The sequence below is a fragment of the Tachypleus tridentatus genome, chromosome 8 (genome assembly GCF_004210375.1).
Source record: "Tachypleus tridentatus isolate NWPU-2018 chromosome 8, ASM421037v1, whole genome shotgun sequence".
Lineage (NCBI taxonomy): Eukaryota > Metazoa > Arthropoda > Merostomata > Xiphosura > Limulidae > Tachypleus > Tachypleus tridentatus.
The window spans coordinates 27,308,427-27,327,841 of record NC_134832.1 but is presented as its reverse complement, the minus strand read 5'-3'; the positions used below and the strand labels follow the sequence as shown (position 1 = coordinate 27,327,841).

The 19,415-nt window shown below is 33.9% G+C and overlaps 1 protein-coding gene across 1 annotated transcript in view; it reads left to right on the top strand.

Moving 5' to 3' along the window:
• Nucleotides 1-19,415, top strand: part of LOC143222033 (metabotropic glycine receptor-like) — a 206,039-nt gene that overhangs the window by 147,352 nt on the left and 39,272 nt on the right. The window contains exon 5 of the mRNA XM_076447861.1: nt 1,600-1,668. Coding sequence (XP_076303976.1) covers nt 1,600-1,668 — 69 coding nt within the window. The remainder of the gene's footprint in view (nt 1-1,599; nt 1,669-19,415) is intronic.

Below are 19,415 nucleotides of genomic sequence, written 5' to 3'. Positions count from 1 at the left end.
ACAGCGGTATGTCTCCGGATTTACAACGCTAAAATCAGGGGTTCGATTCCCTTCGATGGGCTAAGCAGATAGCCTAATGTGGCTTTGCTATAAGAAAAACACACTCCATACTAGTTTTATGGGTGGCTAACAGTTGGGTGAATATAGAGTCTGGAATGGCTTGCTACAATTCTGCTGTTTTTCGCAGTATGTTATCTGTAGAGTGTGTGTTCACTGATGATTTGTTTTCATTTTCGCTTGTCTTGGATCATATCTGTACTTGGTTCTCTAAAGGCCACGGAACTGCTTAATATACGTTCTCACTGGCTTTCCTTGGATATTAAAAAACACATAACCCGTTTCTCGTCATCAAATCTATCCATCTAGCTTTTCCTAATTCTTGATTAGGGGACATTAACTTGTCAACACAACAGCCAAATCTACCGCACTGGCACATAAACCTGTCTGTTTACAGGTTCTTAGTCCCTTATCAAGATAAGGCTTCACCACATCTAGTAGATGATGGGCAAAAACACAAAAAACTTGTCCAGATCAAGTCTATCATCTCTGTCTCTTTAGTCTACGCAAGTCTATAAGTCTGTTTAGTCTGTAGGTATAAACTACTCATGACAAGCTTTCATTGGCCACTGAATCATTGCTTACTTTTGCCAAAGTATGACACTCGTATTTCACTATATTTCACTTTCAGGCTTTTTTCTCTGGCATTCAGTAGTGGCGTTGTTTTAGACATTTTTATCTCGTAATGCTTCTTTAAGGTTGAGTAGTATCATCACTGGAAAAAAAAAACAGTGATTGACGAAGATAGCTCATGGAGTTTTGCAGCTCCAGTGTCAAACCCTCAAATAACGAATCGTGGCTCATCCAGCTGTGTATATCCCATATTTAAATACATTAAAAGTTCAGTATCCTCATGAAGAATGATTCTTTTACAGTTTTAGAACGACATTCACAGTACAACATATTTAAAGAAAATAAAACAAAAGTTACCTTCCCTGCTTTATATGAAAAACAACTGTTAGAAAAATGACTTAGTCATTTTTGTGAATCCGCTCTATCAGTAAGCACGGTAGTGTTTAGTATGTAGGGATGTGCCGGAAAAATGGTCGTCCCATATTGTTGCTTATCATAGTCTCAAATCTGTCTTATAATAATATAAAAGACTTTTATAAACAACCGATATAGGTTTTCGAGGTTTTCAAAAACTATTAAGATCTTCAGTTTATCCAATAAACAACACTAAAAAAGAGAACCGGTATGTAGTGTAATAGCCAGACGTCCTGCTGATTATTTTGATTCTTACGTCAGAAGGGCTAGCTCACTAATGGTTAAAAAGGTTGTGGCGATTTACATCTGAAATTTATTTTATGATGTTATTCTATCTTCTTAATTTATTATAAACAAAATATTATTACACAGTTTTAAAAATAATAAAATGAAATTAATTTAGGAATTAGAGTTGGATGACTTTATAAGAGTAATATAATTTCGACGTGTATAAATAAAATACAGATTAAGCCTACTCTAATTCTAGTTAACACCTTAGTTATGGTATTCAGATTTGATTCATCATTGATTACTGGTATTGTTTCTTATGTACAGATCATATCCAGTTCTATATGGATCTTATTGGAGACTTTACTCTTGGGTGCTGTGTTACTTTATCAAACGGTGCGTATTGAATTTGAAATATTTGTGTCAGATATTAAATGAAACTAACAGTGATTTATACTCATATAATTATGAAATAATGAATCTTCGCAAGAGCTTTTCACTAGATGATATAATATTTACTGGAAGGGCCTACTTGTAGGAAACTTGGCTAGCATATTTGACTGAACGCAATTATTTGTATATTTTGTTTTACTTCAAGCTTAAAGAATTTTATGTGAGAATTCGAATATTTTTCTCTTTGAACCGCTTGGTATTAATTGCTTAGTTTTTATTTTTTCGATTTATTTCCAACTATATTTTTACTCACATTATTGTGATAGATTATCTTAAAACAGTTTTCATCTTCATTACAACATCAGTGACACCTAATACGTTCTAAGCCACGCACGTGGATGTTTGGACAGATTTTGTTAAAACAATCTTCAGGCATGTGAATATTTGACGAAAAAGAATGAACGCTCAATACCTTTGACCATAAAAGTAGTAACAAAACTTGAAAATTTTTAGTCTAATACGAAATTCATTCAGTTAATGATAAAAACCTCATCTCTTCTCTCATAAACAGATGCTTCTTTGCTCTTTATTTCACGAAGCAGGATAGGAGAGTTTCTTTACTCTAAATTATATCTTGTGTCGTAACAGCAAGAAGCATTCACGAATCTTATACAGTATGCAACATTCACGCATCTTATATGTTATGTAACATTCGTGTATCTTATACAGCATGCAAAATTCAAGCATTTATACAGATCCTGATCCAATAAAATATAACCTGTAACATTCATACATCTTATACAGTATGTAACATTCAGGCATTTATACAGTATGCAACATTCACACATCTTATACAGTATGCAACATTCTTATACAGCATGCAACATTCACACATCTTAAACAACTAAAACTAAAACTAAAACTAAAACTAAAACTAAACTAACGTGGCAGGGGTTCAGTTTAGAGAGAGAGAAATCAGAAGAGTTCTCTCCTCAACCGGGGTGTTCAGGAACGTTGTGGTTCCTCTTCGTCCCCTTTCGTGGATTGTTATTAAGATTAAGTGGTAGTTTTTTTATTTTATTTAATAAATTAATTATTGTTATTATTCTTGACTTTTTGGGTGGAGGATGTCTCTCTAAATGTTGTCTTGGGTGGAGGCAAAGGCAGCAGCGGAAAGAAAGGCCGGGACCTGTCCCGAAAGGAAGAAGTTGAGCAGATGTGGACATGAATATAATTCATTCAAATCCAGATCAAATCAAACGGCACGATTCAGGGTCTGGCAAAAGAGTTCCCTGGGCTGGGATCTAGAAATCCAATGCCTAAAGATTTTGATGTGGGGGGAAACGGGAGTGCCCCGAGAAAACCCACTTTCACAGGACAGGCGCCGAAAGTTTTGCCTGTCGTGTGCCCTGTACCTGAAAAAAAAGGAATTCATGTTAATAACATGGATTTTATTTATTTAGATTCTTTGTTGAGTGGATTGTGATTCTTGAAATATGTTGTAAGGTGATATATATTTTGTTGGTGCACTTGATAATTTGTGTAGTGATGCCGTTAGTTTGTTTCTATTTTCTGCTTTTAGATAATATTTGTGAGAAAGTTCTGTTATTCTATCTCTTATAGTTGGTAAATTACTAATTTGGTGTAGATAATTTGTTGGCGTAAATGATGGTAGGCTGAATGCAGATTTTAATATTCTGTTTTGTTGCACTTGGATTTTCTGGAGTGTGTTGTTTGACATATTGTATGTTACTTAACATCCGTACTCTATTAGTGGACGGATGTAAGCCTTGTATATTTGTATAATGGTGTTCGGTGCGCATTTAGATTGTTTACCAGTTATAGTCTTTAGATATGAAATCCTTTTTCTGATTGATGAGTGTATATTGTTTATGTGTTTTTTCCATGTTAGTTTTGTGTCGAAAGTGACGCCAAGGAATGTGATGTTTTTGCTCATGTTAATGGTTGTGTTTCCAAGTGATAGTTTTATTTTTTCTGGATTTTTTCTTTGCTTCTTTAGTTTTCTATAGAATCTTAAACAACATGCAACATTCAAGCATTTATACAAACCTTCATCTAATAAAATTAGCCTGTAACATTCATACATCTTATACAGCATGCAGCATTCACGCATCTTATGCAGCATGAAACATCCACACATATTATACAGCATGCAACATCAATGCATTTTATATAACCTGTAACGTTCATGCATCTTATATATTATGTAATATTTATGTGTATTATACACGATGGAACATTAACACATCTTAAACAGCATATACCATTCACTCATCACCATCTAACTTTAAGTACACAATTCTTAGTCAAATATAGTGTCCAAACTTTAAAATTCGCATTAATTCGATGCTCTAAAACTATTACATAATTTTACTTTCACCCATTTAAGATTAACGAATACCTAACTGCCAATTAGCAGCGTCCTACAATTCACCATCCTCGCTAAATGATGAATTATTGCTTTCCTTTATAACGTTTTACCATTACAAATGTCATCTTGACTTTATATATCCATGTGTGTCTATAAAAATGTCATTTTTATTTTAGGTGCGCCTTACACCATCTCTCTAAATATGTCTATAGAGCTTTATTATACCATTTTTTGCTATTTTATTCCTATTATGTTACCTGTTGATACTGGTAAATACCACTACAATCTCTCTCATTTCTAATATGCTCTTAAACAAATGAAAGTCCATCTTTACGAATGTTTTCGCAAAAGAAATAATGTTTGACAAAAATCCTCTGTCAACTGCGAGAATAAGTATTGTTAAAATCAAATAAATCGGTGACTCAAGACCTTTTACATATTAACGATTTATCGTTACCCGAGTGCCAAACTGTCTTTACGAAATATGGGGCATAAACTTAAGTGATTGCTGAAAAGCTCTGTCGTTTTTCTGTATTTTTTTCAAGAATACTCTTTTTGTTTTTGTAAAATTTCTCGCAAAACTGTAAGAGAGCTATCTGCGCTAGACGTTGCTAATTTAGCAGTGTAAGACTAGAGGGAAAGCAGCTTGTCATCACCATCCATCGCCAGCTCTTAAACTACATTTTTACTAACGAATGTAGTGGGACTGACTGTAACATTATAACACCCTACGGCTGAAAGGGTGAACAGGTTACAAGTTCATCGTTCTAACCATATGATCATACCAGGCTCATATACACTGGCTTCTCTTCTGTTTTAATCTGAAGACATTAAATGATTACGAAGAATATTGTAATTAGTTCTTCTTTTCTTAAGTATGACCTATATGGGGTAGACATAAAATCACCCTCACTGTGAACCTGGCCTGGCATGGCCAGGTGGTTAAAGTACTCGACTGGTAATCTGAGGGTCGCGAGTTCGAATTCCCGTCACACCAAACATGCTCACCCTTTCAGTCGTGGGGGCGTTTTAATGTGACGGTCTATCCCACTATTTGTTAGTAAAAGAATAGCCCAAGAGTTGGCGGTGGGTAGTGATGACTAGCTGCCTTCCCCCTAGTCTTACACTTGTAAATTAGGGACAAGTAGTGCAGATAGCCCTCGAGTAGCTTTGCGCAAAATTAAAAACAAACAAACAAACCACGTCTTAAGTAAGTTAATATTGTTTATCTCTCTAAAATAAATATCTATGATTTAAAAATACTTAAGTACTTTTACTTGTCTCGTTATCACTGTAATATGTGTGCGAACATTTTTCTCCAGTTCATAATACAATGATATTCATTATATTACAGTACTTTGAAAAGCATGGAGATTTGTAAGATTTTATATTTAAACGTCTATTTAAATAAAATATTATCTTTCTGTGTACTGCAAAAGATTCTTACCAATATAGCATTTCTATTATAGATTTATGTAAAGGGTTATTTGTTCACCTTAAGATTTACATAATACGATACAGATTCTTAATTTACACAGTAAAACTAGATCCATTTTCCTTCTATATTAAAGCAATATGTATTTAGTACAAATAATACAGTTAATTGCTGTCGGCGTGTCATAACTTATCTGTATTCAGTAATGCTCAGCCATTATTGCAACATTATCTCAAATATGTGCATTTCAACGCAAGTATGTGCATCTGCATCTTTGGAAGGAACAAATATTAATACAATGAATTAATGACGGCCCCATTCGCTCTGGCAATAGTTGTCCATAATGATTAACATCTTTCTTTGGTGTTCGTTTATTGTAAATAAAGTTCAGTGTTTTATAACTTGTCCAACGTTACTATTTACAGTTTTTGTGTCAACAAATAATATCATTTTCTTTACCCCGTTTTTTTAACCACAAGAGTTTAGTTAGATGGAAATAAACATGCATCGCATTTTATCAAATATACTACTGTTTAACAACCTGAAATAACATTTGTTTTTAACATTTTGTGGGAAATTGCAAATGCTTATCCATTTGCTATTGTAAAGTTACAACATCAGTAAGGTTTATAAATTTTCAATGTTTGAACATGGTGGTCATTTTTGAAATGTGTCCTAAGTTATTTATTGTATGAGTGTAAAGTGTTATAGCAACGCCATCTTGCAGATTTATTCTGTCATGCAGAAATTCATACCACTGAAAAAGAGAGAGAAAAAACAGAACCATTGGTAGAGTCAAACCACCTTAGACCAGAGCTTATGGTTTTTGGTCAATAGTTCCAAAATGACTACACCTTTGTATCTCAGTAGGTAAAATCTCAGATCCGATTATGATCTATGTGTTATGTGATCAATCTTAGAAAAAATTCTTAAAACATTCCAGGACTTATAAACAAAATTGAATCAATGGAAAAAATCTATTAACTACATTCTACGTATGTAAAGGTCACGAAAAAGAGGTGTGAAAAGCAGAGTGTACTAAGTCAACTAATTATCAACTTTTAAATAACAGTTAGGACCACTAGGTCTTTTTCTCTAGTGACCAGAATTAATTTAGAATGGTAACTCTCAAATTTGTCTAGAAAACTACATAAATAACAGTAACTGAAAGCGTGGCCTTAACTTTACCGACACTGCCTAGACCCAAACTTGTAACCATTTGTGCTTGTTACACTTTACATAATAATAACTTCTGATATATCACGTGTATCTTTACAAAGTTTGGTATACCCTTAGTAAACATTACAATATTTTTGCACACAAAAAGTCAGTTTTTTTAATGAAATATTTTTGTTAGTATTTGTTCTTCAAATTGTCGTTATTTTTAACTAGTACGAGAGCAAAGTAATTTTCATCTTGAGATTAAAAGTACTTTTCTTTCTCTCAAGAATTTCTAGAACCTCTTAGTCACGGGGTTTCAGAGTATGCACCCTGAAAGATTCAACTGTTAAACATATCCCATAAATTTTCTGTGTTTATTTTATTTCAACATCTGAAGTTAAACCTACTGCAAATAAAGCTGATATCACTGACCGTCTCTGAGTACGTTTTAGCCCGTCGTTGCACATGGTACTCGTAATGCGACACCTTTGAGAGCAAGAACGCACGTGCAAAACAAAAGTATCATTCATACATGCCCTTGGTGCAAGAACATAATATTGGACTAAGCGGCTTATGTTTTCGATAAAACTTACAAAAGAATATTTCTAAAGGTAATAAACTTGCAATTAGAATGTGTGAAAACATTTATTATATGGTTCAAAGTTGTGCTTGTCCAATAAACATTGTAGGTTCTGAGCCTCGCCGATCCATTTACATTACAGGTGTTTCAGTGCTACTGCTCATCTATTTGATGTCTGTCGAAGTTCGCACCACACGTGTATGTATGGTGTTATCTGGTCACAGAACTGTCAGAATTAGGTAGAGAGTAAAATTTTCTGTATATTGGTTATAAAGTTGAGTTACGTAGTAGTAGGTAGTACTAGTTAAGAACTTTCAAATGATTGGTTTGGAGGTTAAAGCCACTCTAGTATATTTGCTATATATGTTGATATCTCAGCAAATTATAAAGATGGAAAGGCATTAATTTATATTTAACTTGTCTACATCTCAAATTCAAATTTCTAATTCCTTAGATGCTTGTACATGTTGTATGATGGACGTAATAAAATAAAAATTGAGCAATAAAACAACTGAACACGGTATATGACACAAAAACCGACACTTAACATTTTTTCTTTACATTTCCTTTTAAAGTTGTAAGTTAAAACATATATCTTTTTAATGCTTAAATTATAAATTACATTTTGATGCCAATCTCATTGATGTAAGTAGTAAAAATGCTATTTAATAAAAATTTTGAAATTAACTCTCCAAACGTAGCGACACATGCACTTTTACCTTCCGGAGCGGAGCAGGCTTGAAAGTGTGAAGGCCTTCTTCTTATGAGACTCTCATAAGGAAGATGGAAGTGTGTATGCCACAGCAAAGTTCGTACGCATCGTTAAACTTTTACCAAAATACACAATTTTTCAGACCACGAGGAGTGAGCAATTACTCTTCATGTATGTTCCCCTGTGAATATTTTGTAGTCTAGTACCAAAACGACATTTTTTGCATATAAAACTCCGATTTTATACTTCTAAATATACATATATGTATCAATGGCTTGGGTTCAAAAAGATATTTTGTTTTTATGATTTCGTTTAAAGTTTACTTACGAATATAAAGACGTATGTTTTTTATTCGGTGCCAAATTATAATGCTTATTGTATTCCTAGAGCAACATAATCAAGAACATATAATACACGTAAGGGAACCCTATAGCATAATACCAGCATGACAGACTCGCTTTTTGCACTTTGTTATATGTTGAATTCATAAGTTATCAGACTTAATACTTTTCTATATTCTTATATTATTGGTCGCAATTAGTTATAACGAGTCTGGCTGAAGGTAAACAAGTTCAAGGCTCGAGCCATGATGTGCTGCTGAAAACTCTTCGTACTTTCAGATGTCAGGGCGTTAAAACCTTGACAGTAAACACTGCTTTTTGGTTAATCTTAGCCATGCTGATAGCTTTTTCTTCCTTTGGTCACTCTATTCTAAACTTTAGGTCTGTGATATAGCCGTTCTGCTCATAAGACGCTGTTCAAGTTAAAAATAAGAAATACTTTGGGTGAAATATAGTAGAAAAATTAAAATAATCAATGTTGTAACGTATTAGGAAAGTATAAGTAACAGTACCCGTCCCCAGTAATAGGAGAAGTTTAAGTTATTCTCTGTTTAAATTATTTAGTAGACATTAAAAAGATTAATTATACTGCATTCTTCGTTTCACTCAAAGCCAAAGCTCTGAGTTACTTATACACAGCGAAAAGTAATTCTTGAGCATTTCAGTCACATTAAAAAACTACTCAAAAATAACATACGGCAAATCTACATTTTTATTATTTAAATTAGCTCCCCAGTGGCACAGCGGAATGTCTGCGGACATTATAATCTTGTAAGATTATAATCCTCGTTTTGATACCCATGGTGGGCTGATCACAGATAACACATTGTGTAGCTTTGTGCTTTGCTTCGAAATAACACCCTTAAGGTACGTCACATTTTGAAATGTAAATCATAGTGTAGCATTTTCCTAACAGTTTGGTGTAGAGCATCCTTCTTATAAACTGAAATTTGTCATCGACACCCGTTCGATACCTGCAATTAGCACAGTACCGGTAGACCGTTGCGTAGATTTACGATTAAACAAACAAAAACATTGGATATTATTGATAAAGCATACTGCGTGCGCGTATATAATATGCCACAATTGTAAAATGAGTGCGTTGTAAACAATAAACGTATGCGTTCGTATAATACGTAAAATATATATCGCTTCCTCATTTAATTTTCCCGAGTTTGTTTACCTATTTCAAATTTTTGCACAAAGTTACACGAAGTCTGCAAATAGCCCGTTTCTGACTACGAACTGATGGACTAGAGAGAGAAAGAAGAGTCAGTAGCACCTAACATCAATTCTTGGGCTACTATTACTTATCGAAACTGGCTAAACCAATTTCGATAAAATTGAGTAAAGAAACTCATGCGAATCCATAGAGATGAAGTTCAACGTGATATGCATCAGACAAAAGGTTCGAATTACCGAATCAAATGTACGCATATTCTTCTCTAAGAAGGTAAACACGTTTGTGAATAATAATTCTACTCTTTCCTCATACTGTTTTCTTGTTGACAGTGCTGGTGACGCATTACATACTTTGGAGGAACAAAGCACAATTATATATTAATTACAACATCAGAATAACAACTGAACTCATAGATAGCAAAGCTATTGGATAAGATATAATATAGAGCAACATTTCTCAAAGTGTGGTCCGAGGACCCATGGGGGACCCCGAGACCACTTCAGGGGATTCGCGAGGTCAAAACTATTTTCATAATATATAAGCGATACTATTTTGGATCAAACATTCATTGAATTTATTTGAACTTTAAGTGAATTTTAATCTGAATGGTCCATAAATTTAGACTTTTCTCTATTCTAGGAATAAATACACATAAAAATTATACTTAAGCTTGAATAAATTGAAATCTAACATTCTAATAGAAAAATTTGGAAGAAGAGATACGAGTACAGAGAGGAATCAAACAGCAAACACTTGTTCGATCGTTTAAGAAGTAAATATATTTTGTTGTTTTATTCTGCAATAATATTCAAAAACACTTTTGAAAACTTTTCTAAATTTTAAATTTTATCTAAAACCTTTATTATTTTATAATTTAATTATATTTTACTCTAAAATAAAATAAAATTTATTTATAAAATATTTTTCTTATATTTAAGAATGGATAGTTGGCTTAAAAAAGGGAGATTAGAAGCCTCGCTTTCTCAACCCACAGCTGCACTGTCTACGTCCAAAGATGCTGAAAAAAATGAAACTGATATACCAGATAGTTCTCTGACTCAGAGAAGGGAGAAAGCTGCTTCAAAGAAACTGGGCAAAGTTGTAAATAAGAAACTAAAATATGACAAAAGCTATCTTTCCCTCGGCTTTTTAGGTGCTAATAATTTGCTTTATTGTGTCTTATGCAGCATAACATTTTCAAATAGTATTATGGTGCTAGTTAAGTTGCGGTGTCATTTTGAGACCAATCATTCAGATTTTAAAGAAAAAGGAACTGAATATTTTAAATGTGAACGTAATCAGCTCTTTAAAATCCAAAAACTATTTGTCACAGGTTTTCAAACTATAAATGAAAAAAGCCACTGAAGCATCTTACAGGGTAAGCTATCGTATTGCACTGGCTGGAGAAGCGTACACAATAGCTGAGAGACTAATAAAGCCTTGTACAGTTGTACTCTTCGATTTAAAGATTTAGCTGAAATCATGAAGACTGAGTTAATATCTCGTTTGCAGAATTGTACTTTTGCCTTACAAATGGTCAAATCTATAGACGTGGTTGGACTTGTTATTTCGCTTGTATTCGTCCAGTATCAGCACCAATTAACCATAGAAGAAGATCTTTTTTTATGTAAATTCTTGCCAACAAGAAACTGGTGCTAAAATATTTAATATGTTGGATAATGTTTTTGAATCTCATGGTTAATCCTGGAACAGTTGTGTTGCCATTTGCACTGATGGTGCAAAAACAATGGTGGGTAAAACTGCTGGCGCATTAGCACGACCAAGGTAGTGGCACCAAACTGTACTAGTAGTCATTGTATTCTTCATCGTCACGCACTCGCAGCAAAAGAAATGTTAGTTTCACTTAAGAATGTCCTTGATGAAGCAGTACAAATTATTAATTTTATTAAATCTCGACCCTTGAGTACACGTCTTTTTAATATTCTGTTTGACGAAATGGGAAGTTCGCATAAAGCATTATTGCTGCATACCGATGTACGATGGTTGTCTCAAGGAAAAGCACTTGTGCGATTGTTTGAGTTGCGAACTGAACTAGCCGTTTTTTTTTCATGAAACACCATTTATACTTGAAAGAACGACTGACAGGCAAGCTATGGTTATTCCGACTTGGGTATTTGGCAGTCCTTTTCTCGAAAAGTGAGCCTATCACTTCAAGTAAAACCACTGACAATATTTGTTGTCAATGATAAAATTCGAGCCTTTAAGCAAAAGTTAAAATTTTGGACAATTTGTATCCTCTATCGCTTCCCAATACATAAAGATTTTTTTTGACGAAATCGGTGGTGATATTAAAGATGTTTTTGATATTGTATAGTGAAAGTTGTCAACATTTGGAAGATCTGCATAACTCAGTGAATCAATATTCTCCAAATGACCAATGCATGATGCTACACAATCATACATGGGGAAAAGATTCACTTGAAGTGCAGAATAGACCAATGGATTTTAATGTAACAGAGTACGCAAAGTTCATTGATATGGTTTCAGATTCCACATTGCAACTAACCTTTGAGAAACTAGCACTTGTCGAGTTTTGGTACAGTATCAAGAAGAATATCCACAATTATCTGAAAAAGCTGTTAAAATACTCCTCCCTTTTCCAACTACATATCTGTGTGAGACTGTATTTTCTTCATATGCTTCAACCACAACAACAGATCGCAACAGACTGCATGCAAAAGCAGATATGAGAATCCAGCTGTCTTCTATTAAGCCAGACATAAAAGAGATTTGCAAGAACGTAAAACAATGCCAATCTTCTCATTAAAAATGTTTTTTTTTAAAATATGATTATTTTTCATAAAAATATGTTATGTTTATCACGTAATGGGTTTATTATTGTTATTTTAAAATTAATTAATTAATAAATAAATAATTATAAAGTTCTCAGTTTTAATTTCTAATACGGTAAATATCGTTAGATATAATTCACATTAAAAAAGCTCTTTGGGGGCCCTCAATCAAATTTAGGAGTGTAAAAGTCCTGAGACCAAAATGTTTGAGAACCGCTGATATAGAGCATCTGATACTTTACTAAACACTTGAATAAATCCAATATTCTCATGATATATAAAAAGGGAAAGCCAGCAGATAGACCAGGAAGTTACAAATCAATAAGTTTTTGTTAGTTGTTTAGGCAAAACTATTTTGGAAATAATTACTGATAAATTTCTCACATTTCTGTAACTCAACCATACATTACTCAAAAATTCAAAGTGAATTATAAAATTCAGAAAGATTATTGATAACTTAATTAAATATCTTGGAAAAAATCATGAGCCACGGTTGTGGTTCATAATTAAAGACCACCCATTTGTTCTTTATTGTTTTTAATACTGTTTGACCAGCCTACAGCAAAAATGGCTGTGAGTATTGTAATAAACCTTGGATAAAATTACTAAACGCACCACTGCGCGTTGAGGAGGGTAGTTTTAAAGTTTTTTGACAACCTACCAAATGACAGCAGCTATATAATTGTTCACACGCAATCTTTTTAATGTAGTCTGTAGTTTATATGGAGCCTCATGATCTACTACATACATAGCTGCGCGCAGGCCGTAGATGTAATTTAATGCTTATATGACAAACATGGCACATACACGTGCCAAAGCAATTATTAACTTACTGTTGCAATTATACTGAGTTTATCTATCATTTATTTGTGTATAGGGTTCCTGTTCTTTCAGGCACGACGCTGTCAATAGAATCTCAGTTTTTATTGTTTTTGTATCACTGTACTATTGATTTTGCCTATGTTACACAAACGTCTTTAACGCTATACAAACGTTCTCCACACCAGAAATCTTTAAGACGAAATTTAAAAGATAGCATTAAGTTCAGTTCAGAGCATCGAATCGGAAATCACGGTGTTGACTGATAGTAAGTGTAGAATTATATCCAAAACTGCTTGATTGTGAATTTTATAGATACTACAAATAGAATAGCCAACTTTGAAACTGACTATCTGGAGTGACAAAAATCATGCAAACAGGAGATGACGAATATACGGCAATTCTAGTCCTAATGCGACGAAGAAATTTTGTAGCTATGTATTTTATGTAGAATATATTTAGTTTTAGATAAAGTAGCACAACGGTCCACCAGATATTAAGGTCGTCACCGCTGAAGAGGGTCATAGAAATATCACAAATCAAACTCCATCAGTATTGTTTGTTGCTACGTTTCGTTATTATGCACAAAGCTATACAAAGGGAAATTTATGCTCTGCCCACCATAGATATCGAAACCCGTTTTCTAACATTGTAAGTCCATAGACATACCACTGTGCCTGTAGGGGACAACTCCATCAGAAATGGTATGGAAAGGTACGATACTGTAATCAATTCATAATTCTGTAATTAGCTTGTTTTCGACCTTGTAGACCGGCCAGCAGAGAGATGTAATAGGACAGAGGAAATGCAACAATTATAAGAAATATTAAAAATGCTTATTTATATGTAGATGCTGTTATATTATGATACAATTAATAAAGGCAGGAATAGAGACCTTCAGAAAATGACAAAAACAAGATGGGTAACTTAGAGTGAAAATGTAATCGCAAAAATTAAACAAACAAGTTTAAAGTTTGAGACGTAGTGTTTACATTATTCCCTCAAGTTACAAATCCATATTTTGACTCCACGTGTAAATGGTGTAATATTTAGAAGAATCAAAATAGGGATATGTAATTTGAGCAAATAATGTAAATTGTTTACGTTTTTTTAACGATTACATTTTCACTTTAAGCTACTGGTCTTGCATCGGTTATTTTTTCATAAAAGAAAAATTAATAATTACAGACAGACATTGATACTAACTACATTCCTAAAAACATTAGAAAAGTAAATTTACATTAGCTGTTGAGATTTTGATAACAAATTTCACTTATTATTTGAATATCAATGTGGATATATAGATGGTTATTATTGTTATCGTGTATAATATATTTCTTCAGACCTCATAAGAGATTCTTTATAATAGAACGGTCTTAATTTTGATTTCATTGCCTTAATTTTACGAATGAGGACCCACGCTCCATTGGGTTTGTGTTTTTTATTTTCGTGCAAAGCTACACGAGGGTTATCTGCGCATTCCGTCCCTAATATAGCAATGTAAGACTAGAGGGAAGGCAGCTAGTCATCACCACCCACCGCCAACTCTTGGGCTGCTCTTTTATTAACGAGTAGTGGGACTGACCATCAAATTTTAACGCCCCCACGACTGATAGGGTGAGCACGTTTGGTGTGACGGCGATTCGAACTCGCGACCCTTGTATTACGAGTCGAGTGCCTTAACCACCTGGCTATGCCGGACCCCACGCCCTATTTATAGTATATCTTGTTAAGCGTAGCATTGCCCAATACCTTTGTTAGTGTATGTATGTGTATAATATATATATATATATATTTATATATTATTTTTGTGTATACTTCTTAATATGGTTTGCTAGATAATTTTAAATTATTAAACTCCAGTTTTAACTTGTCTTAAGCAATTTTAATGAGTGATCATTGTAATACAAATAGATTTTCATTCGAAGTGTTTTGTGATAGTGTAATATAATAAATTTGACAGTGATAAAAATTCTAAATAATCCTTCGATAAGCATTATTAGAGCTAAACAGGTCTGATTTACTTTTATAAAACTATTGTGAACACATGACGTTATATATTCGGAAATGCTCTTGATAAGTGCCCATCTATAAGGTTTGGCATGATTGCTTCTAAGAATATTAGAATGCCTACTGGGAAAGAAAACTGATGTGTGATCAAATGTTGACAAATGCACAGCTCTGTTTACTGCAAGCTCAAAACATCTGAATAAAACATCTGACGAAGGCGTATTGAAATAAAAGTTATTTGTAAGGATAAAACATTTTATTATACGGAATACACAATCATTAACCAGACGAAAATTTGACCTCTCAACCTTCAACTTTAACTTATAGCACTTCTCTGAAAGTATTTCAACAGTTCGTCAAATACAATTCACAAGTAAAGTTCCATGTCGGCGATTATTTATCCAAAGCATTATAAGTGCAACAAGAATTTTGCCAATTAACTGATATTAAAATTATGTGATATGCTAATATAGTTTCTTTTGTAATAAACACTGCCTGATAGTTACTAATCTAGACTTGTAGATAATAATAATAATAATAAATTCATATTGCATACAATCTCAACTAACATCAGTTACAGAACTAAACAGTGTGCAATAATCACCGTTACTGATGAGCAGCTGTGTAGCTAATGTTAGGTGTATTTCAATTTTGGTGTTAAAAGTGTGATCATCCAATGATTTGTTTCCTTTACACTAATTAATTCATTAACTATTAACTAGTGCATGATTATCTCATTAACTGTATTAACTTGTGTATAGTTAACTCATTAATTGTATTAACTTGTGTATGATTATGTCATTAATTGTATTAACTTGTGTATGGTTAAGTCATTAATTGTATTAACTTGTGTATGGTTAAGTCATTAATTGTATTAAGATGTCAATGGTTAACTCATTAACTGTATTACCATGTGTATGATTACCTCCCTAATGTTATTACCATATGAATAATTAACTTATTAATTGTATTGACATCTGTGTGGTTAACTCATTATTTGTATTAGCATGCGTATGGTTAATTCATTAATTTTATCATCATATGTATGGTCAACACATTAATTGTATTAAGATGTCTATGATTAAGTCATTAATTGTATTAACAAGTGTTTGGTTACTCATTATTCTTATTAACATATGTATAGTTAACTCATTAATTGTTTTAACATGTTTATGGTTAACTCATTAATTGTATTAGTTTTTGTAGTTTTTTCATTATCAAAGCTTATAAAGGCAGGGTAATTATAACTAGCTGGAGTACCCCTACCCTGGACAAACGTTATGTACATCCATAATTAATGAAAGGTTTCTCTATGACGTGAAAAGTTCCTTCCCTTATATATAATGGAAAAATGAGTGTAAAACGCCCATAAAAATCGCAAAACAAAAACATTTGAAAGCACAAGTTCGCAGGAACCTCCGCATGGATAAAAAAAAAACTTCAATATAAATTTGGTGAAGAAACATCAATTGGGGTCAAAGTACATCCTTGTGCAAATTAATTAAAACAAGACAGAAAATTACGATTTTTAAAATTTTTTGCGTTTTATTTCTGAGAAACCAAAAATTACTCACAAATTAATACATGATATGACCGCCTTTATTTTTGAGAAGATCATTAATCCGCTTTGGCATCGAGTCACGAGCTGACTGCAATCACACCTCAATTATGGTCTCAATTAGCTTATCTTTCGTAGAGCAGTCTTTTCCCCGAAGTCTTTCTTTACAAATCGCTAAAAGATTTTCAATAGGATTTAAGACTGGAGAATTTCCAGGCCAGTCCAGCACTTTTATTCGCGTTGTAGTCATAAAATTTATCACAAGTTTCGATGTGTGGCACAGAGCCAGATCTTGCTGAAAAATGCCAGATCCATCTGGTAATCTCTTTTTCAATTCTGGAACGACTCTTCTCTGCAAAACTTCGATGTACTGTGGTTCTCGCATCATACTTTCTACGATATGTAAGCTTCCGACGCCATAGTAGCTGAAAAAGCCCCAAAACATCTTCTTCAAGGGATGTTTTACGAACTGATTGATGTGAGATTCTCGAAGTTTCTCACATCGAAATCTGCGAACATGCAGACTCCTTTGACCCTGTACGAAAAAATTAGTCTCGTCACTGAATAACACCTTCCTCCATTGTTCTTGCGTCCAGTTCTTGTATTTCAGACCGTCTGAAATACCGTTTTTTCTTCATTGAGTTGGTAAGAAGTTGTTTTTTGATTGATCTCCTTGCCCTTCTAACGCAATTTCGAATGACGTAATATTTCTCAAAATTTCGTTATATATCCCAAAATAGATCGACCGTACTGCAAAACACAGCTAATGACGCCGTCTGTGTGAAAAAAAGACTGTTAAAGGAAATCAGCGGGTCCAGCGAGCCTACACTGGCCGCCATGCTGAAAATATTGTAAAATGACCATTTGTTTCAATTAATTCGAACAAGGGTGTAGTGGTAAAAAAAAGCAAAAAAGCCCAACAAATCTGCAAAACGCCTTTTTCTTACAACAGAGCCTCATTAGACTATCTGCTGTGTCCACTGTGGGGAATCGAACCGTTATTTTAGTGTTGTAAATCCGTAGACTTACCACAGTCCCAGTGGGAGACCCGCAAAACGCAAAACTAAGAATTTTTATCTCTAAATGAACCTATGTACCAATATTGGTGAAGATCCATCCACACCATGCGAAGTATTTGTTTGTTTGTTTGTTTTGGAATTTCGGACAAAGCTACTCGAGGGCTATCTGTGCTAGCCGTCCCTAATTTAGCAGTGTAAGACTAGAGGGAAGGCAGCTAGTCATCACCACCCACCGCCAACTCTTGGGCTACTTTTTTACCAACGAATAGTGGGATTGACCGTGACATTATAACGCCCCCACGGCTGGGAGGGCGAGCATGTTTGGTGCGACTCGGGCGCGAACCCGCGACCCTCAGATTACGAAGCGCACGCCTTAACGCGCTAGGCCATGCCAGGCCCCCATGCGAAGTAGTAATATGGACATACAACAAGCAAAACTATTGTATTGATATATATACCCAACTGTCACAGCAATTAAACTACCATAACTTTGATATTTATCCCACAACAACCTATGCAATTTATGTTTAAACGTGAAAAGTTTAACGTGCAAGACAGTCTAAGTTATTTGATTAACTCGCTTCTAATTTCTTTTACTAAAAGACAGTTTTACATTACAGTGCAAGGTATATTTCTTTGCATATTATTTTTAAGTTAAAAGTATTTTATATTATAACGTGGATTAAACTTTTAGGGACACTTGTTTGTTTGTTTTGAATCTCGCACAAAGCTACTTGAGAGCTATCTGTGCTAGCCGTCCCTAATTTAGCAGTGTAAGATTAGAGGGAAGGCAGCTAGTCATCACCACCCACCGCCAACTCTTGAGCTACTCTTTTACCAATGATTAGTGGGATTGACCGTCACATTATAACGTCCCCACGGCTAAAAGGGCGAACATGTTTGGCGCGACGGGGATGCGATCTCACGACCCTCGAATTACGAGTCGCACGCCTTAACCCACCTGGCCATGCCGGGCCTTTAAGGACGCTTATCAATGATATTCTAACGTTATGTGAGCAAAGGAATGAAAATTTAATTACAATACCCAAACTACCTGGTGGTTTTTTAAACCAATTTTAATGCTTCTGGTAGCTTACTTAAACACTTCATAATAATTTTCATCTAATTTAAATTTTTTTCTGAAAATTAATAAATTTAGAACAAACCCGTTCCCTTGTGTTGTTAACTACTATTCTATGTAGGGGAACAAGAAATCCCAAGAAATTGTTGTATAATCTGTATAGGTAGGTGTCATATCTTACGCCTCTTCCTTCTTTTTGTTTTTGTCGTAAAATAAATTAACGAATGAAAATTAAATGGCAAAAATATGCCAAGTTTTCCAGTTGGAGACTTGATTAATAAATATGTTGTTCAAAAACAAACCCAGATTTTTACACTGTTTATTATGCTAAAAGGTGGGTCAGCGATGAGTTTGCGGACTTACAGTACTAAACATCTGTAGTTCAATTCGTCATGAGGGACAGACGCAGATATTGTGTAGCTTTGTATTAAAAATACACACAACAAACAGACAACAGTTTAGGATTGCATGTGAAACGAGACATACAAATAATGAAGGTACGGTTGATTGACGAACAAGCCAGAGGGCCCTTTATATTGATAGCTCTTTAAGTTCGTTAAAATGCGTTCTTTTAAATTTTAAATTTAGTCTTAACCGACAGATTTACACTGTTTCTTGTTTCTTGATTTCTATAGTCAATTTATTT